Here is a 27221-nt window from a genome sequence, read left to right on the forward strand (position 1 = left end):
TAATTGATGAGAATGATGACCGTGTTGCTGCAACAGGACAATTCCAGATAGGAGCCCTTATCACGCTGTGGACCAGCCAAGAGCTTTTAAGCTTCTGTTTAAAAACACCAACAGCCAAGATAGATGTGTGCGTGTGCGTGTGTGTGTGTGTGTGTGTGTGTGTGTGTGTGTGTGTGTGTGTGTGTGTGTGCGTGCGTGTAGCTTGGAGAGAGGTCGTCTCTCTGTGTATGTGCATGTGTGCTAATAAGAGCGTTTAAACTGGTATCTGTCGATAGATTGACACTGCTATCTCCACTCCTGCACGGCTCCTCTAACAGAAGGATTAGTGGCGATGGCATGTCAGACACACGCTAACTCTCTGTCAGACGTCAGATGTACATATTAGCAACGCAGATAGACCAAAGCCCATAAGCTAGGCCTGATTTGCTGCCGTTTACTATGTCACAAAGTCAAACAAACACACCTTGTTTTTTTAGCCATCTAACGCTGTCATTCTATGTGCTGCTATCTGGCTGATGTGGCTGTGATCCAAAACCAAATGTTGTTTATTGAACCAGGTATCTCCCTCCATCAGACAGCTACCATACGGCAAAGAGCACGTTCGTCTGTTGTCCAATATTGACATGGGAGGGGTCAGCTGACAGCAGAGCCTGTTTAGTCTGTCAGTAAGATAGCACTTCTTTAAGTCCCACACTTCAAACACAAGCGTTTATGATCAACCCAATTGATTGCTCTGTCCCCTGAGGAAATTGTGCGGGGTCGGTCGATGGGGAGACTCATGTTTTTGTGCTCGAGTACGCCTATCCAGTCCCACTTTACAGCATTTGAGGAAGAACAGCCTGATGCAGGATAGATTGGAGGGCAGCCTGCATATTCTTCATTCCCTTTTGTCAAGATTGGCGTAGAAATGTTGTGCGATTTGAGTGGGCGATAATAAATGAAGCGCCTCTGTGAAAATGCCTTTGCCCCGCTATAGATCGCAACGGAGAGAGAGAGAAAAAGCAGCTTGACGCTCATAAATCGTTCTCCCAGAGGCACTTGCCTAATTGCAGTCATTCAACTTGTGTGTGGCAAAGAAGTTCAGTCATAACATGATCACTCAGGCGTCAGTAGCATAGACAGCTCACCTAAACAAAGGTGGCTCTGAATGAAAAATATACTCATTATGTTTCTAGGTGGTGCACAGCACACACTCTGAATCTAAAATGACTCTAGTCTGACACATGTAGAGTCCAGACATCTCAGTGCACTGCTCAAATCCTGTGTGCACATCTCGGATCAGATGGACGGACGGATGGCCACACATGTCACCTATAGAAGCGGCTGCACCACTTTAAAAAGTGAAAATGGCATATATATATATTTTTTATTTTGCCAAAGGTGTGTTTTGAAAGATTCTGCCTCAGAAAGGGGCCAATCAGAAAGCATCGAAAGCAGACTTTGCTGGAGTTGACCGATCATCTTCCTTTTGGGGCTAGAGGAGTGGGCGAACTCTGTTGTCCTGTCAGACAATCAGAGCTGGGGGGCCTCATTCTGAATGGTAGATACACCCCCCAAAACAGCCTGCACTTCTTTGAGCAGGAGCGGGGCACTAGAGAATAACTAAAAATATTTTACTTCAACAAAAGTCCACAGGTGTGTTTGCTAGACTCCAGGTAATGATGTAAAACCGTAGAAAAAGCGGAAAATACACCCCCTTTTAAAAAACAAATTTTCCATCCGCCCCTGGTCTTTCACAGAAACAAAACTACAGCAGAGAGAGAGTGCCACTTGTTGACGCCGCTCTGTGTGCCACCTGAACGTACGCCTTGTTCTCGCTATGACAACGAACCGGCTGAGGCTCCGGGCGAGCTTATTACTGACAGCCTGGGATGTCGTTAGACAGACTAATCACTGGTGTTTCCCTCAGCCATCTGCTCTGACAGTGAGAAGACAACACACACACACACACACACACACACACACACAAACACAGACACACGGACGCAGACACACACACACACAGACACAGACGCACACAGACGCACGCACGCACGCACACACACATACACACACAGAGTACCACAACAGCTGCAAAGGAGGAAAAGAACCATCTTGTCTCAATAATGAAGAGGTTTATCCAAACAAGTGGAAGTTAGAGCGAGGTTAACTGGAGACTGAAGAGTTGGAGAAGTTGCTATTTATAGATATCGTTAATGAATTGACTTGAGAGAAAAAAACGTTCTCCTACTATACGGCCCACACGCACGCACGGGCACACACACACACACACACACACACACACACACACACACACACACACACACAAAGAGAGCGAGTGCTCACAACAGTATCTTACTGATCAGATTAGAACAGTTTTAATAGGCTTATGGACACAGTTATCTTGGAGCCGGATTACTTCAATGAAACGACAACCGTCACAATGTCTCCATTTTATAACCACTGGATTTTAATGACCCAGAAAATGAAGCAGTGGGATCTTCTATACTTCGCTGCTGGAGACGCACCATGTGCTTTTTACCTCAGCGTAAGCAGCAATTTGTGTGAAAGTGTCTTGGACTAACTGCACTCTCTGAGTGCTCATTGAGATTCACACCTTATGAGATTCTGCAGGAAGATGAGACATGGTTTGATCCTTCAGTGAGGTCGTGAATATTCTTTCTCACAGATTAATAGACACAGGCACACACATATTCTCATAAATCAATTTTGGCAAAGGTTTAAGTTTGAGCAAGTCCAGTAATTGGTTTCCTCCGACACACGCGCACGCACGTATGCACACACTGCTCTCCGATCAATTTGTCAAAAGTTTTGAAAAAGTGGTGTAGTGTAACTTTTCCTTGTATCAAACCAACTCCCTGGTGAAATATTTTAAACCATTAATCCACTACCAACTTTACACAAAATGATAAATCAAGGTCTTTAATGTGTCTTTAAAGAAAGAAAGAAAGAAAGAAAGAAAGAAAGAAAGAAAGAAAAGCTCTTTTCTCGTTCTCCAGTGGCATGGCTGTTTGGAAGTGTAATCGTTGATTAAACTTGTTCTGCTAGCTGCTTTCTCTTGATCAGGCCTCACTGCTTTTTCACTCTCTTACAAACATCAAATCCTGCTACATGATTTCATGATTTCCAGCAGCTTGTTCATGTCTGCCTGAATGTGCTTACAGGCACTTTGTCACTCTGTACCCCCCCCCCCCCCACACACACACATGAATGCTGCCCTGCTAAATAGCCTCAAAGGTCTAATTTTCAGACTTTATTGATCCAGCCACAAACCAATCTCTGTTAGTGAGGCTCTGCCAATACTGAGGCAGACATCAGATTTCCATTACCTGCTGGAGTTTATACAGCAATTTATCCCCCTTATTAAATCCTTCGAATAAAATACTGTCATCCAAAGCTCTTACTGTCTCTACATTGGCTTGAAATTGGCTCCTAAAATCAACAGCTGTACTAAACCTTTAGAATTAACAAATGTGGTACAATTGCCCAGATACGGAAATACGGAAATACTACACCTTATTTCTGTGACGGCCATTTGGAACTTGCATCACATAGCGAATGGATGATTCCACATTTTTGGGGAATGGGATTGTCCTTGTAATGGAAATTATTCCAAATCTATTCTGATTCCAAATGAAAGGCAGTGACGGTAATGGATCCCATGAGCGCTGCTCTCTTAGTGCACTAATTAGCCATAAATCACACATGATTAATGAGTGAATTTGAACACATTCATAATCATTCATCATCAACCTGCGTCTGCATTCACCAGTCGTTTCAGCTTTGACAAGTTACCAATATTCCTTCAAAGCCAGCCATGCTGACATTACAGTAAACAATCACTGACGTTCCCATAGCGTTTTCCGACCTGTTGGTGAATAAATATGCGGTAAGTGTGCAGCTTTTTTTTCTCTCTTTATTTTCACACAGCTAGCACTTCGCCAATCCAGATGTGCGGTTTCCTTCACATTTTGGACTTCTCACTATCTGACATGAACAAAAAACACATTACAATAAGCTATGTAGCGTATAACTTGCAGCTAGCTTTTCATAAGTAGAGTTGACTGTATTACTATGAATATTGATAATTTTGATTTTGATTAGCTTGGACTGCCAACATCAGTGGATTTGCTGCCGTGTTTGCCACCTGTGTTGACACACGTCTGCAATTTATGACACAAAGTGGGAGAAATGTCCTACTTGTAGTTATCACTAGGAGGCTTTCCCCAGTCAGCAGGTCATATGTAGTTATCACTAGGAGGCTTTTCCCAGTCAGCAGGTCATATGTAGTTATCACTAGGAGGCTTTCCCAGTCAGCAGGTCATATGTAGTTATAGGAGGCTTTTCCCAGTCAGCAGGTCATATGTAGTTATCACTAGGAGGCTTTCCCCAGTCAGCAGGTCATATGTAGTTATCACTAGGAGGCTTTCCCCAGTCAGCAGGTCATATGTAGTTATCACTAGGAGGCTTTTCCCAGTCAGCAGGTCGTATGTAGTTATCACTAGGAGGCTTTCCCCAGTCAGCAGGTCATATGTAGTTATCACTAGGAGGCTTTCCCCAGTCAGCAGGTCATATGTAGTTATCACTAGGAGGCTTTCCCCAGTCAGCAGGTCATATGTAGTTATCACTAGGAGGCTTTCCCCAGTCAGCAGGTTGCATGTAGTTATCACTAGGAGGCTTTCCCCAGTCAGCAGGTTGCATGTAGTTATCACTAGGAGGCTTTCCCCAGTCAGCAGGTCATATGTAGTTATTACTAGGAGGCTTTCCCCAGTCAGCAGGTCGTATGTAGTTATCACTAGGAGGCTTTCCCCAGTCAGCAGGTCATATGTAGTTATCACTAGGAGGCTTTCCCCAGTCAGCAGGTGGTATGTAGTTATCACTAGGAGGCTTTCTCTAGTCAGCAGGTCATATGTAGTTATCACTAGGAGGCTTTCTCTAGTCAGCAGGTCATATGTAGTTATCACTAGGAGGCTTTCTCTAGTCAGCAGGTCGTATGTAGTTATCACTAGGAGGCTTTCCCCAGTCAGCAGGTCATACAGTATGTAGTTATCACTAGGAGGCTTTCCCCAGTCAGCAGGTCGTATGTAGTTATCACTAGGAGGCTTTCCCCAGTCGGCAGGTCGTATGTAGTTATCACTAGAAGGCTTTCCCCAGTCAGCAGGTCATATGTAGTTATCACTAGGAGGCTTTCTCCAGTCAGCAGGTCATATGTAGTTATCACTAGGAGGCTTTCCCCAGTCAGCAGGTGGTATGTAGTTATCACTAGAAGGCTTTCCCCAGTCAGCAGGTCATACTGTATGTAGTTATCACTAGGAGGCTTTCCCCAGTCAGCAGGTCGTATGTAGTTATCACTAGGAGGCTTTCCCCAGTCAGCAGGTCGTATGTAGTTATCACTAGGAGGCTTTCCCCAGTCAGCAGGTCATATGTAGTTATCACTAGGAGGCTTTCCCCAGTCAGCAGGTCATATGTAGTTATCACTAGGAGGCTTTCCCCAGTCAGCAGGTCATATGTAGTTATCACTAGGAGGCTTTCCCCAGTCAGCAGGTCATATGTAGTTATCACTAGGAGGCTTTCCCCAGTCAGCAGGTCATATGTAGTTATCACTAGGAGGCTTTCCCCAGTCGGCAGGTCGTATGTAGTTATCACTAGAAGGCTTTCCCCAGTCAGCAGGTCATATGTAGTTATCACTAGGAGGCTTTCTCCAGTCAGCAGGTCGTATGTAGTTATCACTAGGAGGCTTTCCCCAGTCAGCAGGTCGTATGTAGTTATCACTAGGAGGCTTTCCCCAGTCAGCAGGTCGTATGTAGTTATCACTAGGAGGCTTTCCCCAGTCAGCAGGTCATATGTAGTTATCACTAGGAGGCTTTCTCCAGTCAGTAGGTCGTATGTAGTTATCACTAGGAGGCTTTCCCCAGTCAGCAGGTCGTATGTAGTTATCACTAGGAGGCTTTCCCCAGTCAGCAGGTCATATGTAGTTATCACTAGGAGGCTTTCCCCAGTCAGCAGGGCATATGTAGTTATCACTAGGAGGCTTTCCCCAGTCAGCAGGTCATATGTAGTTATCACTAGGAGGCTTTCCCCAGTCAGCAGGGCATATGTAGTTATCACTAGGAGGCTTTCCCCAGTCAGCAGGTCATATGTAGTTATCACTAGGAGGCTTTCCCCAGTCAGCAGGTTGTATGTAGTTATCACTAGGAGGCTTTCCCCAGTCAGCAGGTCATATGTAGTTATCACTAGGAGGCTTTCCCCAGTCAGCAGGTCATATGTAGTTATCACTAGGAGGCTTTCCCCAGTCAGCAGGTCATATGTAGTTATCACTAGGAGGCTTTCCCCAGTCAGCAGGTCATATGTAGTTATCACTAGGAGGCTTTCTCCAGTCAGCAGGTCATATGTAGTTATCACTAGGAGGCTTTCTCCAGTCAGCAGGTCATATGTAGTTATCACTAGGAGGCTTTCCCCAGTCAGCAGGTCATATGTAGTTATCACTAGGAGGCTTTCTCCAGTCAGCAGGGAGGCTTTCCCCAGTCAGCAGGTTGTATGTAGTTATCACTAGGAGGCTTTCCCCAGTCAGCAGGTCGTATGTAGTTATCACTAGGAGGCTTTCCCCAGTCAGCAGGTCGTATGTAATTATCACTAGGAGGCTTTCCCCAGTCAGCAGGTCATATGTAGTTATCACTAGGAGGCTTTCCCCAGTCAGCAGGTCATATGTAGTTATCACTAGGAGGCTTTCCCCAGTCAGCAGGTCATATGTAGTTATCACTAGGAGGCTTTCCCCAGTCAGCAGGTCATATGTAGTTATCACTAGGAGGCTTTCCCCAGTCAGCAGGTCATATGTAGTTATCACTAGGAGGCTTTCCCCAGTCGGCAGGTCGTATCCAGTAAAGGACACGAATGCAGCATGAGGTCAACAGGGGCTATTTAGGTAAAGAATAAAAAAAAACTCAACTTTACACTTTCTGATACAATCTCCACTGTGGTTTCTCTCTGTCTGTCAATCACTGTCTCTTTCACTCTCTCACTCTCCCTATTATCCTCCTCCTCTGTGTATCCTCCCAGGCTTCCCTCCCTCGTCTGAGTCAAGTGGCTGAAAAGGAAACTGTCATACAGTACATTATGCATCGCTGACATTCAGCAAGTCATCATTATTCACAGACATAATCCATCCCATTGGACGTGTACACACACACACACACACACACACACACACACACACACACACACACACACACACACATACACACACACACGCACAACACATACACACAAACAACACACACACACGCACGCACGCACGACACACACAGACACACACGACACACACACACACACGCACGACACACACACGCACTTACGCACAACACACACACACACACACACACACACACACACGACACACACACACACACACACACACGCATGCACGCTCGCACGCATGACACCAACACCCAGAGGAACGGAGAGGAAAGAAGCAGACTCGGAGGTAGGAAAGCAATGGACGAATCTGAATAAAAGGATCTGAATGGGAACTGGGGGGAATAACATGACAAAAGATCTTTCACATGAATAAGGAATAAAGACCAAAAAGTAATAAAGACACAGAAGAGAGTAATAATAATAAAAAGAAGTGAATCTTTGATGTTGGCGATGAAATGGTTCATGGCTCTGTGAATCCTCAGGCTGGGTATTGCTGGGAAAGGTCTTAAAACTCATACTCAAACCAGAACTCACTCAATGATCTGGTTTTTTGTTTTGTTTAGTTATACAGTATATACAGTGTATATATATATATATATATATATATATATATATATATACATACATACACACACACACACACACACACACACACACACACACACACGCGCACGGTACACATACATACATACATACATACAACTAAACTAAACAAAAAAGCTTGTGCATGCATGTGTGTATGTGTATGTGTATGCGCACGCGTGCGTGCGCGTGTGTGTTTGCGCATGTGTGTTGCATGCGTGTGATTGCATAGGGGATATCCATTAACAGCAAAGATTGGGGATTTATTCATTATATATCCAGCATTCTCTAATCCCCCAACAATTACCTCAGCAGGTACAGGAGGGATAATCTCTCTCTCTCTCTCTCTCTCTCTCTCTCTCTCTCTCTCTCTCTCTCTCTCTCCAGTATCTTTTTCATATCCTTGTCAAATTCTTTATCCTCCATTTGCATTGTACTGTATGTGCAGCATGTATGTGTATCTTGGATTCTAGCCATGGAAAGCCCAAATATCTTGTCTTTATAGTAATTAGTTCCCCTTTCTGAGGCAATACTGTGTAATGTTATTTTAGTGCAGTCAAACTTTTCCTTATCATGGACCCCTAATGTAAGCTACATTAAAGCCACAGACCCCCATCCAATGACATTTTGTATCTCAGACCCAAATCTGACAATATGTTATTGTTAGATTTTGTCCAGAATTCCATGACTTTCTGTATTGTAGGCAAAGAGATAACAGTGAAGCTATCATCAAAACAGTCATTATTTAATAGTTTTGACTTCTTGTAAATGCAATAATGCTGAAGTTGAACAATTCGTCAATTTTCTGGGGACCCCCTGGAAACCCATCAAGGACCCCTGGTGGTCCCCGGACCCCACATTGAGAACCACTGCTCTACTGGTATCTTTACTGATCCTAGTAAAGCCCAAATATATCCATGCTATCTGGAGATCCATTACAGAACGCTGGATACATTATTATGGGTCGTTAGAAATAACTGTTCTTTGTGGCTGCCTTTTTATTCAGCCAGAAATATCAGCCAAACAAATAGACTGACTGGTCATTTGTCATCCTTTAACACACCGAGCTAAATATCAGTTGTTCCACAAACAATGCCATTTCGGTTAAGGAGGCTGCTATGCCTTAAAATGCACATTTTGTCAAAACAACCCCTTAAATGATAATACATTTGCATAAAAAAGGACTAATGCACAAGATTATCATTCTGCGTCCCAAAGGAGAGAAACACAATTGGCCCACAGGCCTCACTGTGGGCAGTCCTGGCTCAGTGTGAGGCCAGTCTGCTCCGCCAGAGGCTGAATACATTTACCTGGTATGATCTCTCCACTTCCTATCCTTCCACATCTTTTGTCTGAGCTAACTTACTTCAAATGGTACCACATTAAAGAGTGCCACCACTTTTCAAAGCGCCTCTCAATCATTACAGCCATTTTAATTGAAATCAGTTCACAAAAGACTCTCAGAATTAAGCTTTTCATTGTGCAGCAGAGGAAAGTCTCAAGAGAACGTGTCCCTTCAGAGTAGCCTCGCCCGTCTCAATTTTCTGTGTTTTCAGCACCCCCAAAAATTAATAAATAAATAAAAACACTGAGGGAGATAAAACGACTCAATTTCTTTATCGGCAGCTGCTGATTATGTCGTCTCCAGGAAAGGGGGGGGGGGGGGGGATTATGAATGGGAAAAGACAGGGAAGATGGCGAGAAGCGCTACCGCAGCTGTTACCGGAGTCGGTACCGCTGAGTATGACCCAGATACAAAGTTGGATGTTTCGAACGGCAAGGCGCCGGTCGAAGCTATTAACTTTACTGACAATAGAGGCGAGGCATCAAAGTGTCCTCAGAAAGCTCTCGTAGATGCTCAGTTTAGTCTTGTTCCGATATGCAAGCCTCTTTATGGCAGCGGGGATATAAGCAAACATGAATTTTTAATTTGTCAAGCTATAGAACATATTGAGGGAATAAACAGTCGTGCTCCCTTGGTGTTCAAAGTGTTTTTCAGTCCTTCCATTATAGGGCTAATGAGTAAGTCTTTAAAAGCCCATCACAATAAATGTGCCTGGATATATCTGTTGATCTGTTTGATGAATCACAGCGACTCGCCAATTACTTTCCCGGCATTTTAGCCTCCTCCTCAAGCCAAGAAAGCATATGATAAAGCAGTATTAATATCCAAGCATACAGTAGTGTATTGCCTCTTCCTCTTGATGTTTCAAAGTGAGAGTAGGTGTTTGAGTCATCTGAAATTGGCTGATCTTTGGTGTCAGGTGATGAGTAGCCTTTTACCATTAGATATCAGGCTTGGGATTGAGGTTTAGTTACTCTTTAAATAACAATGATGATGGGTCTGACCCTGAAGGTGTGCCAATAACTACCTCTTCAAAGACTTCTCCTTGCTACCGGTCATTTCTGGTGTGTGTCATGTGTGGGGAGGTAGGATAGAGTTGAATAGAAAACATTAGGGCCCACTGACCTGAGGTGTCATACCATGACAGAGGTACATGATGGGAACATTGTCAGTGTCCGGTCCCTGGTCCAAGCACAGGTCATCTCTTAGACTGTTCTTCAACTAGAAGAGAGAGACAGACAGAAAATCAGAAGAAGTTAGATGAAACAGAGAAGATCTGTTGTTCCAGGTCAGTAGATGGGTTTTACGCAAGCTGCTGCGTCTCATCTCCAATCTCAGTTTGTTTGCAGTGTGAACAGAAGTTTCTTTCTTGCCATGAATTGCTAAGTCGAGCTTTCCAATTCGGTACCCTGTTAATGTTTCAACAAGGTATTCTGCTGGATTATCATTTATTTCATTTTCCAGAGACCTACAGCAGCTGAATTTATGGTTTATTTTGACTTCTTCAAACTAGATGTATCTGGTTTTACTTTATTTTGTATTTTTTATGGTTGCATATAGCATTGTGAATTTGTTTCTGGGAGTCATATATCTTCAAGGCAAGTCTCCCTCAATACTGTCTGTCCATTATGATCGAGTGGTGCGCTACACTACTCTAGCTGTGTGGCTAAAGACACATTGAACCACTGTGGGCTAATTACTGCTTGCTGGGAAGAAGTCAGACAAACACTTTAGACCAACTTCCTCCACCATTGTTTTTGGCAGCTGTAAAGCAATATTTCACAATGGAAAAGCATCTGTAGTTTTTGGAACAGGTCATCTTTGATTTGGCTGCCAATCCTTGTATACCATACTGTATGCAAACTAACACAAGAAGCAACCCAGATACAGCATTTTGTCATGTTGTTTGCCATGTTTTCTAGCCTGGGAAAACGTTCGGGCCAATCACAACCGTATCTAATATGGGCCGGGTTCGATACGACGACTGACAGAGGAGCGCCAGAGACGGTTCGTCGCAGCGTTCAAACGTGAGCTACGCCACACGTTTCTTTGCTCTGAGTGGCTGTAGGTCTATCAAATTGCGTCCAGAGGCATTTTGTCTGTTGATAAGATAAGGGTTTCCAGATTCATTCACATTTGCGAATTGATCTGCCGATGTCAGGCAAATTTTCTCAGTAACTATTTTACCAGTTTGAACATACTATTAAAATAAGTCGTGCGTGCACATTTGGAGCGCGGGGAATGTCAGAAATGGACAGTTCCCAGCTGTCAGAAAAGTCACGTCCCAGCAACCATGCGGGGAAAATAAATACGGTGTTCCACTGGTGCTCTAATTTAAAGGCCCCCATTCTGACACCAGTGTAAACAAAGGGATGAAGGATGGCTTTTATCATGGAGAGAAAAGCATTGGCACAGAGAGGCCTTTTTACTCCAAAATAAACTCTGTATTTGAAGAATACCCAGAGAGAGAAAGGAAACTGTGGCGTACAAGAGTCTTGTATCTGTCTAGCCCACGGCGGAGCCATTCCCATCAGCGTCTCTGCCGGGTTGAGTCAGGCAGTTTGAAGACAAGGTCAGATGTCAGGAGAACTGCTCGAGTTCAATAGAAAGAAGTTTAAGATGCACAAAAAAGAAAGTGTTGCACCGAGGATGGTGTGCTGGTTCTCTCCCATAGAGCTGCCAGAAATGGTTTGTATTTGGTGCAGTATGGTAATCTCCTTCGGTACTCACTAAGGCTGCGGGCAAACTACACAACTTTTCGGCTGATTGCAGTCTCAATTCTGCAGATCTGATTTGAGTCAAAATGGATAGGCGGGTCAGATGATCTCGTAATGTGTGAGGATTAAGGTGTTGGCAACACTTGAATGTGTTGCCACCAGTTAGGACCATCACCATTATTTCAAACATGTTTGATGCCCCAATCAAGTCTGGAGAAACTTTCAATATTTTATAAAAACATAGAAAAAGACTCTCGGCCATGTTAATAGATGGGCAATACATGCGGTACGGAAAAATTACGCACCTGTTCTATTTTTGTCGGATCCCGCATACGTCTGACAGATTACATGAGTGTTGGTGTGTTCGCAGCTGTTCCGGAGCTGGTGTACATTGCAAATAAGAGTAAGCCAGGCATCTTTTTCCTAATAGGAGCAGGATCTTAACTGGGTTATATTTAGATGCATCGACCCAAAACCAGATTAGTAGTGTTTTCGTGAGACTAAATGCAGCTATTGGGGTTTTAATAGTGTCATGGAATGGCTGTTATTTCAGTGTGGACAGTATGTCAGCCTCAGAGGTTGAATTATATAACTGCTTCTGAAATGTTCAGTCTTTTCCAAGGTGAAAATTCACATACTACACCTTTAGCTCCATGGCATTGTAAACATGGAATGGCAGCCACCTTAAGTGTGCCATTCAACTGACCTTGAAAATATATAGCATCACACAAAACACTTGTTGTGCTCACTTCAACTGCTACCTCCTCTGACTGAGACTTTGTTATTTTGCGAAATATGTAAACTTCATGTCGACATCTCTCAGATGTCGCTGTGGCAACGCTTTCATCTCTCGCACTCAGAGCGGCCGCCGCACATGCTCAGTAGTGTCAGTAAATAACTGTGATTGAAGTGTTTATGGAACAGCAAACACAAGAGGAGGTGCAGAGGGTGTTGTCGGAGTCGCTCGCTGCAGCAGATCATGTCTGAGTGGAGCCGACTCGGCCTATTTTCCATCAGCTCACCTCCTTTTTCCTCCCCATCGTCGACGGGTTTGAACTCATGCAGAGTCACTGCAGTTGAACACAGAATAAAACCCTGTTCAACCTGTCGCACATTTGGTCTGAGTGATGTTTATTTTCAAACTTCCAACGCTTTAAAGTGCAGTCAGACTCGCAGAAGACAGATGACTCCTTTACCTGCACTCTCAAAAAAGCCAAAAACTGAGAAAAAATAATAATCAAAAATTTTATCGATAAATTACGAGAACAGGGACTTGGAAAATTCCAGACAAGAAACCCAGCACGCACGCACGCACGCACGCGCGCACGCGCGCACGCACGCACGCACGCACGCACGCACGCACGCACGCACGCACACACACACACACACACACACACACACACACACACACAACCTCCCATCCCCTTCCCCCCTTCACTTCTAGTTCTATCACTAAGAGCAGTTGAGGCTAATTCTGCTTTCAACAGATTACTGTCATTTTTCAATTATGCAAAATCCTCCTACAGCCGTTAAGAGAGGAATAGCCACGCTGAGATGAAGTCCCGTAAAAAGGTTCACCCTTTCAATCCCCTGCTGAAGTGTTTTGAAGTGGGCTCTTTCATTAGGCCGGCTGTGCATAGCGCTAATGGAAAAGTGAAGGTGTTGCGGCTTGGCAAAGTTAGAAAAGACAAGCTTTCATTGGAACATTTAATGAGGAGGACGCATTTCTCTTATTTCTGTGCTGATGGGATGGTCATCACACAAGCTGGACTAAATGAAGTGGTTGGTTTATATTCAATTTAGTCTTCAGTGGGAGAGCAAGTGCACCACCTGCAAGATGTGCACCGAATAAAACACTTTTATTAAAACCTGAACAAACAAACAAAACCATAAAGCTTTACACTCCTGAGTGAACTGGAATGCAGCGAAATGTAAACAATCGCAAATTCGCAATAGCTGCGAGCACATACGCACATGTATCCACGCATTCATGCATTATTCTCACACACACACACACCCCAGCACAAATTTCCAAAATGCAGGATTGCAAGAACCGCCCTACTCTGCCTCTGCCACCCTGCATTTTGGAATCCCCTGCCCTCCCATTGCCCCCTTTTAGCCAGTTGGCATGAATACAAACACACACCTTCACACACACACACACACACTTGACCTCGATGCCAAATTTCATCCTCCTAGGCCTATAGGGCGAAAACTGTGGCTGTCAAAGGGTGGGCACATTTCTGTGGACGAACCGACCTACCGAGCGACCTACAGTATAGAGCTGCTGGTCGCAGCTAAAAAATAGTGGTTAGATTAGATTACAATGTGCCAATATGAAAAATTGTGAAATTATGACACTCTAAATTATTAATACAGGAAACTACAAAATTACTACTTATTTTGTTCCAAAGATTTAAATGACTTAATTGTGGTTGCACCCAGTCAAGGTTAATTCAACACACCTTCATGTGCTTCGTCTTTCTGCCGAAATGTGACAAGAGAACAGAGACCCAAAAATATGTTTTCAAACTCTTGCTAGTAAGCCACCAAGAGAAAGACACTTTAATTTGTGAGAAAGCAAAAGGAGTGCGTTGTTCCGTTTTCATAATGAATTCAAACACTCCTGAACATGAAAAGTTGGGCGGCACGGTGGCTCAGTGGTTAGCACTGTCGCCTCTCAGCAAGAAGGGTGTGGGTTCGAATCTCCACCCCGGTCCTTTTTGTGTGGAGTTTGCATGTTCTCCCTGAGCTTGCGTGGGTTTCCTCCCACAGTCCAAAGATATGCTGTGTTTGTGTAGTATTGTAATGTAAAATCTATATGATGTATGTAACATACGTATGATGTTGTGTGTAGTAGATAATGTATATGAGGTAGTATACAGTAGTAGAGGTAGTATAGAGGTAGTAGAGGTAGTATACAGTATTCGTATGCTATGTAAAGCCCTTTGAGACATGCATGTGAAGGGGCAGGGGCTAGAAACATAACAGAACGGAATACTTTACATTCTGCTTTGACTAGTTTCTGTATTGGTAGCAGCAATGGGAATTGAGTGGTACTGTAGGCTACTGTTTGTGTAACTGGGCTGGGACCCAACATTTGCAGCCTTGTGCATTGGGTCCCTGCACTGGGAAGAGCAGTAGTAATGAACCTGGCTTAGACAATGAATTAAATTACCTAATTATTAAATTAGGGAAGAAGCTTAGAAACTCAGAGAATTAAGGAACAAACTGAACTCACCACTCCATAAGCGATGGTGTCGCTGTAGGACCGCAGCTCCGGGTAGATGTTGGTGAGGAACCAGCTGAACGGCCGGCAGTGGAGTCTGGATCGTAGGGCCTTTCTCTCAGAAATGTCCCCGATGTCTATACCCGAGTTCTACAAGAGGGAAGCATAGCACATCAACACATTTCATTCTAGGACAGGGCTTTTCAAAGTCTGAAACGGCGGGCCTTCCCTCGGCCCTCTGAGAAAGCCTGGAACCCCCCCCCCCCCCCCACCCCCAGTTTACTTGCTTAGTTTCGCTCAATTCCTACTCAGTTCCTAGATGCCTATGGGATCGTGATTGGCCAAGATAGCCTGACTCTGGGAGTCAAACACATTAGGCTATTCTGTGATCTCTTTTTGATAACTAATGGAATAACTAATGGAATACTTTTTCACTTCCATTCACTGAGCCTCCACTGAAAGTGTTTGGAGCCCCCCTGGGGAGGCCTGCATGCCTCGCACTTTGAAAACCTCTGGTTTAGGAAAATAAAAGAGGCCAGGGCCTTTGTGACCACAGAATGGCCATGTAAGAGCTAAGAATAAGAGCTAAAGAGAGCTATTAGAGCAATTATTGCTCATTTCCACCACATATAACAGCACAGTACAGCCCTACTCGACCTGGTCTTACTCGTATCTACTTGATATAGACTCTGTTTCCATGGCAAGTTTACTCGCCTCCGCCCACACCTGGTCGTCATAGCGACCGCATATCTGTCCTCCGCCCATAGCCGAAGTAGACTATAACGTATAACGTTAAAATTAAATCCATTCACGGAACTTTTAAACTGGTTATGAAATACTGGTGCCTCTAAATGACCTACAGTGTACAATCGGCTAGGAGAATGGATATCACTTTGTTGTTACTCAAACTCACATGCATGCACTGCACGGGGGACGGGAGTAACGCTACGGGGAGAAGGGAAGCCAGCCCACTAGCCCCGCGGCAACTCACCAGGCAAGACCGCGGCTTCACTAAACCCCCGCCTCCGGCCTAGCGGAGCCGACGTAGCACACAACTACAAAGGGCTTCCCGAGGAGCGGACTTTTTCTCTCTCAAAACAATTGAAAACCACTGTCATGTTAAAGCTGAGCAAGGAGATCGATTTTATTTCACCAGAGCCGAAGGCAGCAACACAAAAGACTGATGGAAATAACAGAAGAGAGGGTAAGCCCCACTAAACTGGCATCCAGCATTGACAGTAGATACAGTAAACAGATTCTGCCTGACCAATCAGTCGTCTGCAGTGTTTTCGGGTCCACAATGCTGGAACCTCAACAAAGCAGGGACCAAAACTAGCACGACTCAACCCTGACTCAACCCGGGCTGTCCACGTTTTTGATCGGTGGAATGAGACAAAAAAGCGAGACGAGCTGGGCGGGGCCGCGCTGATACCAGGTGGAAATGGGCCATTAGACTGAGAAGAGAGGAAGGCAGTAACAGTCAGTCGGGAGAGGCTGACCGGAGGTGTTTCTATGAAAAGAGGATTTTTTTTAGTCTACAGCAAAAGATAGAGAAATGTAACATTTGAAAGAGATGGGGAGCAGCAGTGGCTATCAGTCATATATAAACAGCAGACTGTTTACTAAATAGTGTGATAGTGATTTCCGTGCAGGATTTGACTGGGAACTGATGGTTTTGTTACTGATATCTGATTGATTTTGTGTTTAGATAAAGATCCCATTGAAATGTTCTATGGTCTCTGGGGATTCAGAATATAGCTGGATCACTTGGTTTGTCCAAGTAAAACTCTTGTTATAAGGGAAGGTCAATGGAAAAATGAAAGGGGAATGAAAGCCCTTTGGTTCAGCCATGCTGAACCAGGAAGAGGGCGTAACTTACTTTATTTATTTTTTTCATTTTTACCTCCGCCAATGAGGTTATGCTTCCGGTGCCATATGCCGTCTGTTTGCTGTTTGTTAGCAGGATTATGGAAAAACGACTGGCCTGATTTTCATGAAACTTTGTGAAGGGTGTAGCATGGGAAGAACCCATTACATTTTGGAGCAGATCCGACTCACAGACAAGCAATTGGCCTTGGCGGAGGTGTGCACTCTCCAAGAAGTGTCCTTCTAGTTATTTATAACATTGCTGGATTGACCTACAGTACACCAACAACCCAATAATGTTTTTTGTTATCCCCCCCTCCCCCGCCTCCCCCGCCCAGAGCCAGACAGACTGGGCGGCCTCCGGCCCGGCTCGGCACTTTCCATGTTTGCACACAACCAACCAAACGCTTTAAGCGATGTTCACAGACAATTCTCCAATGGGACGTCCATGATATAGCGCAAGGTTACGTGGAGCTTTGTGACACAACACACGCACACATATACGCGTGCGCACACACACACACACACACACACACACACACACACACACACACACAGCCACACAGTCACACACCAACACACACGCTCTCTCTGTACCTGTTGTGGGACATTCCAGGCCATGTAGACGTGGCTCTTGTACTGGTCCATCCAGACCTCTGCCACCCTCAGAGCGTTACGACGCACATGGGCTGTCAGGTTCTCTGTGTAGGGCTTGTGGGCACGCTCAATGTGGGCTATTCTGGAGCAGGGCAGCACCTCCACACTGCCCCCACACTGCCACACCTTGACACACACACACACACACACACACACACACACACGCACGCGCACGTGCATGCGCACACACACACACACACACACACACACACACACACACACACACACACACACACACACACACACACACACACATAATCACAGGGACATACACAATAAAGATGTGGATATAGAAACTGCCAGGTACATGCCAATCATCTAAATATGGGATTCAATTCTTACTGTGACTGAGACTGGTTTATAGAATTAGTATGAAAGAGAGAAAGGCATAGGAATAGGCCCACCTGGATGCTCGTTATTAAAAAAAAAGAATCCTTTACCATATTGTTGACAGTGAATGCAGTCAGAAATGTCACAGTCAACACAGGCCTCTCTAGCAACATGACAGTCCAACAAAAATCCCAAATACACGTCTAGATTTGATTCACCTGTGAGCTAGAATAATGTGGTTTGAATGGGAATATAAGCACAAGATGAGTGTGCCTCCTTCTGGAGTGCTTTGCTGCTTGTATCTAGATTATGTTAATTTCCAGAGGTAGGGACTCAAGTCACATAACTTGGACTCACCTCAAACCTCCCAATTAAGAATTGCCATGAAGCATGGAGAGAAGACTTGAGACATGAAGCATGGAGAGAAGACTTGAGACATGAAGCATGGAGAGAAGACTTGAGACATGAAGCATGGAGAGAAGACTTGAGACATGAAGCATGGAGAGAAGACTTGAGACTTGACATGGGTTCTGGTGACTTTGGACTTGACTTTGACTTGTACTTTCAAAAGGTTTCTAAACTCTTGACACAATGATATTGCAACGAAAAGTCCTATATTTTTTTTAGATAGTAAATTGATACTGGACTCTTGATTTGTTCTGGCTTGGAAATTAACCTTTTAGACTTGAAACCTAAAGCGATAGTTCCCATTTTTAAAGTCTAGCTAGCCCTATTTGCTACTTACCAATGATGTTGATTGGTTGAGTTATTTTTCATGCTGCTCCTCATAGAAGCTCTGGACAGTTGAAAATGAATCCACGGTCAATGGGTCACGCTCCTGTATGTACAAGAGGCTGAGGCTCACTAAAATGTCATCCACAGTCACACAAAGTACATTTCACTGAGCTTCACTCAGCTTGTACATACAGGAGCGTGACCCCAGATCAATCATGATTGATTGTTACGTAGCAAATAGGGAGAGACTTTAAAAAATGTGAACTATCCCTTTAACACTGATGTTCTACATTTAGACTTGACATTAATGACATGGATTTGACGTGGTGGACTTGACACCCTACATTTAGGGTTGGGACTTGACTTCCTTCAGCACGGCTTTGCCATGGTAAAACAAAAACCTTCTGACTTCCACACACCAAACCGATAACATTCTCAAAAATGTTGTGGCAGTTCAATGCTCCGACTAAACAACTAGTCTAGAGAAGGCTGAGCGAACCACCAACGCCCGTTGTCTCCATTCCGGTCCTCCACTTTCTCCCTGTGTGTGTGTTATAATCCCTTCCTGCCACTTTCTCTCTCACTGGGAAGGAAAAATGCTACAGCAGAACAACATCAACCATAAAACTGTGGCACTGGCCTCACGCCCAGGCAGGAGCTGCAACTCCAGCCAAACCCTGAGATAATTCACGCTTCCCTCAGAAAATATCTCCACATTTTCGGGGTGGGAAAAAAGGATTTACGACATAGGGTGAGAGCAGAAGGAGCTAGTCTCCGAGTGTAACAATCTTGGTCTGAGCGTGTGGGTGTGCAGAGGGAGATAGAGACTGAGACGCAGGGAGGGAGGGAGGGAAACATGGACAGTGAAGAGAAAGAGAGGAGAGAGTGAGAGAGAGAGAGAGAAAGAATGAGAAACACGGAGGAGAGATTAAGACAGAGGGGGTGAAGGGAGAGAGGGGTAATAAAGAGGGATGTATGGAGAGGAGATAGAGAGAAACAGCTTCTCTCCATCTTCTCCAACCCTCCTGCAGCTCAGCATTTCCGAAGCCTTTTTGATTCCATCCTGTACAGTATCTTCTCTCTACATACAGTAAAAGTCTGTATGTTCTCTCTACATACAGTAAAGGTCTGGTCTGTATCTTCTCTCTACATACAGTAAAAGTCTGTATCTTCTCTCTACATACAGTAAAAGTCTGTATGTTCTCTCTACATACAGTAAAAGTCTGTATGTTCTCTCTACATACAGTAAAAGTCTGTATCTTCTCTCTACATACATTAAAACTCTGTATGTTCTCTCTACATACAGTAAAAGTCTGTATGTTCTCTCTACATACAGTAAAAGTCTGTATGTTCTCTCTATATACAGTAAAAGTCTGTATCTTCTCTCTACATACAGTAAAAGTCTGTATCTTCTCTCTACATACAGTAAAAGTCTGTATCTTCTCTCTACATACAGTAAAAGTCTGTATGTTCTCTCTACATACATTACAAGTCTGTATGTTCTCTCTACATACAGTAAAAGTCTGTATCTTCTCTCTACATACAGTAAAAGTCTGTATCTTTTCTCTACATACAGTAAAAGTCTGTATGTTCTCTCTACATACAGTAAAAGTCTGTATCTTCTCTCTACATACAGTAAAAGTCTGTATGTTCTCTCTACATACAGTAAAAGTCTGTATCTTCTCTCTACATACAGTAAAAGTCTGTATCTTCTCTCTACATACAGTAAAAGTATGTATCTTCTCTCTACATACAGTAAAAGTCTGTATGTTCTCTCTACATACAGTAAAAGTCTGTATGTTCTCTCTACATACAGTAAAAGTCTGTATCTTCTCTCTACATACAGTAAAAGTCTGTATGTTCTCTCTACATACAGTAAAAGTCTGTATCTTCTCTCTGCATACAGTAAAAGTCTGTATGTTCTCTCTACATACAGTAAAAGTCTGTATGTTCTCTCTACATACAGTAAAAGTCTGTATGTTCTCTCTACATACAGTAAAAGTCTGTATGTTCTCTCTACATACAGTAAAAGTCTGTATGTTCTCTCTACATACAGTAAAAGTCTGTATGTTCTCTCTACATACAGTAAAGGTCTGTATGTTCTCTCTACATACAGTAAAAGTCTGTATCTTCTCTCTACATACAGTAAAAGTCTGTATCTTCTCTCTACATACAGTAAAAGTCTGTATCTTCTCTCTACATACAGTAAAAGTCTGTATCTTCTCTCTACATACAGTAAAAGTCTGTATCTTCTCTCTACATACAGTAAAAGTCTGTATCGTCTCTCTACATACAGTAAAAGTCTGTATCTTCTCTCTACATACAGTAAAAGTCTGTATCTTCTCTCTACATACAGTAAAGGTCTGTATCTTCTCTCTACATACAGTAAAGGTCTGTATGTTCTCTCTACATACAGTAAAAGTCTGTATGTTCTCTCTACATACAGTAAAAGTATGTATGTTCTCTCTACATACAGTAAAAGTCTGTATGTTCTCTCTACAGACAGTAAAAGTCTGTATGTTCTCTCTACATACAGTAAAAGTCTGTATGTTCTCTCTACATACAGTAAAAGTCTGTATCTTCTCTCTACATACAGTAAAAGTCTGTATGTTCTCTCTACATACAGTAAAAGTCTGTATGTTCTCTCTACATACAGTACAAGTCTGTATGTTCTCTCTGCATACAGTAAAAGTCTGTATGTTCTCTCTACATACAGTAAAAGTCTGTATCTTCTCTCTACATACAGTAAAAGTCTGTATCTTCTCTCTACATACAGTAAAAGACTGTATGTTCTCTCTACATACAGTAAAAGTCTGTATGTTCTCTCTACATACAGTAAAAGTCTGTATGTTCTCTCTACATACAGTAAAAGTCTGTATGTTCTCTCTACATACAGTAAAAGTCTGTATGTTCTCTCTACATACAGTAAAAGACTGTATCTTCTCTCTACATACAGTAAAAGTCTGTATGTTCTCTCTACATACAGTAAAAGTCTGTATGTTCTATCTACATACAGTAAAAGTCTGTATCTTCTCTCTGCATACAGTAAAAGTCTGTATGTTCTCTCTACATACAGTAAAAGTCTGTATGTTCTCTCTACATACAGTAAAAGTCTGTATCTTCTCTCTACATACAGTAAAAGTCTGTATGTTCTCTCTACATACAGTAAAAGTCTGTATGTTCTCTCTACATACAGTAAAAGTCTGTATGTTCTCTCTACATACAGTAAAAGTCTGTATGTTCTCTCTACATACAGTAAAAGTCTGTATCTTCTCTCTACATACAGTAAAAGTCTGTATCTTCTCTCTACATACAGTAAAAGTCTGTATCTTCTCTCTACATACAGTAAAAGTCTGTATGTTCTCTCTACATACAGTAAATAAAAAGGTTGTGTGGAAGCTATTACGCAGGAAAAAGACAGTAGGCATTTTCACAGCTACAGTATACCACTATGAAGCAGTTGCAGTTTGCATCGATGTCTGGGATGTGTGTGTGTGTGTGTATGCGTGTGTGTGTGTGTGTGTGTGTGCGCATCCGTGCATGTGTGTGAGTGTGTGTGTGTGTGTGTGTGTGTGTGTGTGTGACACTGAAGGGGCAGAAATTAACCATTCCTAATTGTGTCTCAGTCTGTCTCCTCTGGTTTAACGCACAACGAATCTCGGTCATGAACTTGTGTCTTTAAAAGCTGTAATGGGAACATGATAAGGGAGAGGCTACAACAAGTGAAGCTGTAAATGATGATTTCACGCAGAGGAAGCCTGTTGTGATAAGATTTTTTTTTGTTTTAAATACATTTTCCAATGTAACATATAAAAGAACAAAAATACAAAAACCACATACATCTACACAATAATATACATACACATACATTCAAATTAAAAAAAAGATGTTACAGATGTTAGAGTAAAGCACTGTGCCCTGGAGACAGATGTTAGAGTAAAGCTCTGTGCCCTGGAGACAGATGTTAGTTAGTGTAAAGCTCTGTGCCCTGGAGACAGATGTTAGAGTAAAGCACTGTGCCCTGGAGACAGATGTTAGAGTAAAGCTGTGTGCCCTGGAGACAGATGTTAGAGTAAAGCTCTGTGCCCTGGAGACAGATGTTAGAGTAAAGCACTGTGCCCTGGAGACAGATGTTAGAGTAAAGCACTGTGCCCTGGAGACAGATGTTAGAGTAAAGCTGTGTGCCCTGGAGACAGATGTTAGAGTAAAGCTCTGTGCCCTGGAGACAGATGTTAGAGTAAAGCTGTGTGCCCTGGAGACAGATGTTAGTTAGTGTAAAGCACTGTGCCCTGGAGACAGATGTTAGAGTAAAGCTGTGTGGCCTGGAGACAGATGTTAGAGTAAAGCTGTGTGGCCTGGAGACAGATGTTAGAGTAAAGCTCTGTGCCCTGGAGACAGATGTTAGAGTAAAGCACTGTGCCCTGGAGACAGATGTTAGAGTAAAGCTCTGTGCCCTGGAGACAGATGTTAGAGTAAAGCTCTGTGCCCTGGAGACAGATGTTAGAGTAAAGCACTGTGCCCTGGAGACAGATGTTAGAGTAAAGCTCTGTGCCCTGGAGACAGATGTTAGTTAGAGTAAAGCACTGTGCCCTGGAGACAGATGTTAGTTAGAGTAAAGCACTGTGCCCTGGAGACAGATGTTAGAGTAAAGCTGTGTGCCCTGGAGACAGATGTTAGTTAGTGTAAAGCACTGTGCCCTGGAGACAGATGTTAGAGTAAAGCACTGTGCCCTGGAGACAGATGTTAGAGTAAAGCTCTGTGCCCTGGAGACAGATGTTAGAGTAAAGCACTGTGCCCTGGAGACAGATGTTAGAGTAAAGCTCTGTGCCCTGGAGACAGATGTTAGAGTAAAGCTCTGTGCCCTGGAGACAGATGTTAGAGTAAAGCTCTGTGCCCTGGAGACAGATGTTAGAGTAAAGCACTGTGCCCTGGAGACAGATGTTAGAGTAAAGCTCTGTGCCCTGGAGACAGATGTTAGAGTAAAGCACTGTGCCCTGGAGACAGATGTTAGAGTAAAGCACTGTGCCCTGGAGACAGATGTTAGAGTAAAGCTGTGTGCCCTGGAGACAGATGTTAGTTAGAGTAAAGCTCTGTGCCCTGGAGACAGATGTTAGTTAGAGTAAAGCTCTGTGCCCTGGAGACAGATGTTAGAGTAAAGGTTCTTGCACACAGAGTCCGAATTGTTCGCTGCGTTTTTTTAATCCGTCATCCGAAAAAAACACGTCACGCACAGATACCTTGCACACTGAGTCCGATGCGTTAATTATCCAATATTCGTTGCGAAGATTCGCAACGAAAAGAAAACTACCGCGATCCTATTGATCCACAACTGGCAGTGTGTCTGTGTGGCTCTCTCTCCCCCCCCCCCCCCCTTCCCCATACACACACACACACACACACACACACACACACACACACACACACACCGCGTTCCAAGCTGGTCTGCAATCACCCGGCACATTCTGTCTTTTAATTCCGAATCTCTGTATTCCTGCTTTGTCATAAAATGCTTTGTGCTGGGAGACGAACTGAATTAACTTCTCAGACGCCATTTTTCATTGTGAATAGCAACACTACGGCAGCTCTGAGTGGTCAAACACCTGTCAAAACGATTTCATGGATGCGGAAAAACGCAGAAAATCGAACCTCGTCCGAAAACTTAAATGACGGACATAATTGTCGGACTCGGTGTGTCAATGATGATTGACACAAATGAGGTCGTATTTTTATTTTTTTCGTGCGTCAATTTCGGACGAAAAAACGGACTCTATGTGCAAGGACCTTAAAGCACTGTGCCCTGGAGACAGATGTTAGAGTAAAGCTCTGTGCCCTGGAGACAGATGTTAGAGTAAAGCTCTGTGCCCTGGAGACAGATGTTAGAGTAAAGCACTGTGCCCTGGAGACAGATGTTAGTTAGAGTAAAGCTCTGTGCCCTGGAGACAGATGTTAGTTAGAGTAAAGCTCTGTGCCCTGGAGACAGATGTTAGAGTAAAGCTCTGTGCCCTGGAGACAGATGTTAGAGTAAAGCTCTGTGCCCTGGAGACAGATGTTAGAGTAAAGCACTGTGCCCTGGAGACAGATGTGGAGAACGCATTCTGTCAAAATAACATGGCCCATTTACATCATCATAGATCTGCAACAAGGCCTTTTGCAGTGCAGCCTGCAACTGTAACAGAAAGGGAAATATTGACTCTTCCCCCCCCGTCACCCTGTCATCCTTGATGCTGCTGTATTCACACTGATGCAGTTTGTGCGGTTTGAAACTATTGACAAATATAACGCGTGCCATGTGTGTGTGTGACTGTGTGTGTGTGTGTGTGTGTGTGTGTGTGTGTGTGTGTGTGTGTGTGTGTGTGTGTGTGTGTGTGTGTGTGCGTGTGCGTGTGCGTGTGTGTGCGCGCGTGTGTGTGTCGGAGGGGTACATCTGATGTTCGGTGTTCTGGCTTGATACCCCTTTGGCATTGGAAGTGCAATGAAAAGAAATGTCAATATCACTGGCTGATGTTCTGGCTAACCTTTTGCTGCACTTCAACTGTTCAAAAACTTCAGACAGGGACAAGGCAACCAACCAGCCTACTTGACATTAACCTTCTTTTGAAGTGCGATTCCATCCAACTGGATTGGTTTCAGGTCAGAGTCTGCTCTCATAACCGCAGAGGGCAATTCATTTGCAGCTGTGGCGTCAGACTTTTGGGCCGCTTTCGGCGCTTAGGCCCAAACTAGGGCGGATGGCCCTGGAGGCGGTGCCTGATGAGGGTCAGAAAAACACAAAGTCCTGCCTCGCTGCTTCCTGTATACTAAACGCAACACTGAATAAGTCATCGAACTCTCCCCTCCGCTCGTGTCAACAGGTGTCCAGTCAAGGTGCTACAGAAGTGTCCAGTAAATGTGTTTCTAAAAACACCTTGACCATGGGGGGGGGGGGGTACTACATCTGGTTTTACTCTATTTTCACTCATTTACATTGACAAAACAATATGACATTATCTGGCAGTTATTAGATTATCAGTTTCTCCTCTTGTTGAATCCTATTGTCTGAAGAATGTCAATGATTGATAAAGCCCACTTTCTATCAGAAGGGTCAATGCTTTTTCTGTATGCTGGGCACGGTTGGTACTCAGGTACTCATAGGCAGCTATATATATATATACATACATACATACAGTATACAGTATATATATACTGTATACACACATTACTTAGGGAGCATAAACTGCAGTTATGAATAGTGTTGTTGGCATGGCTTTATTATTGGTTACAGTGAGTGATATGTTGCAGTTTCTCAAACTCAAACTCACCCTGATGCCCAGCTCCACGTTCTCTCCTCCATAAATCTCCATGCCTTCATCTAGTAAGCCAATCTCCTCAAAGTACTTCCTGTCTACCACAAAGCAGCCAATCAGAGCTGGGCTCCTAGAATAGAGAGAGTAGAGGGAAGAAGAGAGACTTGAGTTTCATACAAAACTACACGCGTGTACGTACGCACGCACGCATGCACGCACGCACGCAGGCACGTGCACACATAGACATGAAAGGGGGCTTGAGCCCTTGCCTTTTTTTTCAGTCTGTAAAAAGTGCCCTTTTTTTTTTTCTTTTTATTATTATTATAATACATTTTTCATTTTCATTCCAACAACACATGAACAAAACAAACAGCTCAGACACATGAAAAAATAAAATAAAAAGTGCCCCTTTCCTGACCATGAATGCATTTCTAATGGTGCTTTTTATGGAAATTGCCCTTTCCATGCCATCACTGAAGGCAGCATTCAAAGAGAAATGCCTTTTCCGAGCTCTCTTGGCCTTGAATGCACCATTTGTAATAGGCCTCTGCATGGAGCAGTGTTTTTCTAAACCGCCCCTGAAGACACCAACCCAAAAATGCACGTGGCCCATCCCCACCCACTCCAGCAGTGCGCACTCCACTCAGCCAGAGCAACCATGCAGACGGACAGCAGCAGCACAGGCGCACACAGTCTGACAGATATATCAGTCAGTCAACGTGAATCAGGTATGTATGTTTGTCAAAGTCTCATCCTAAAATGAGATATTCCTCAAAATCTGGTTAAAATCGGAATATTTAAAATGAGTTATACCCCTAAATTGGCCTTCAAATTGCCTCAAATTTCCATAGTGCCCTTTTATGAATTTGAGCCCCTGCCCCTCTAATGTTCTCTGCACATCCCTGCACGCACGCACGCACGCACGCACGCACGCACGCACGCACGCACGCACGCACGCACGCACGCACGCACACACACTGCCAACAGTTAGCCCAACACATCAGTGCCCTGGAAATCTATTTTTGAAACATGCTCTACATTTGTGATGCTATATCTAACATTGGCCTTAGGCACCTACAAGTGCGTTTTACTTACACATTTCCCAGCTGCCAAAATGATGCCTTCGCCTAGCACAACAGATTCGGAACATTTTGAGGAAATCCAGCGGAAAACAAGTAAACATCTTTCATCAACATCAAACTGAAGCAACAGGAGTGAAAAATAACTCCTATTAGTATTCATGCTGTCAGTTTCTCTTCCCTGCGGATGCACAGATTGGCAAA

At 43.8% G+C, this 27221-nt stretch overlaps 1 protein-coding gene across 1 annotated transcript in view; it reads right to left on the reverse strand.

Annotated features, from left to right (window-relative positions):
- LOC310792558 (polypeptide N-acetylgalactosaminyltransferase 18-like) overlaps positions 1-27221 on the reverse strand; it is a gene marked incomplete at its 3' end in the record, with an annotated part of 124879 nt that overhangs the window by 12721 nt on the left and 84937 nt on the right. Inside the window, exons 6-9 of the mRNA XM_083654256.1 lie at positions 25954-26068; positions 17531-17716; positions 15080-15217; positions 10247-10342 (exon numbers count right to left, since the gene is read on the reverse strand). Of these exons, the coding sequence (XP_083510382.1) occupies positions 10247-10342; positions 15080-15217; positions 17531-17716; positions 25954-26068 (535 nt within the window). The remainder of the gene's footprint in view (positions 1-10246; positions 10343-15079; positions 15218-17530; positions 17717-25953; positions 26069-27221) is intronic.

This window comes from Poromitra crassiceps (genome assembly GCF_964638095.1).
Source record: "Poromitra crassiceps genome assembly, chromosome: 18".
Classification (NCBI taxonomy): domain Eukaryota; kingdom Metazoa; phylum Chordata; class Actinopteri; order Beryciformes; family Melamphaidae; genus Poromitra; species Poromitra crassiceps.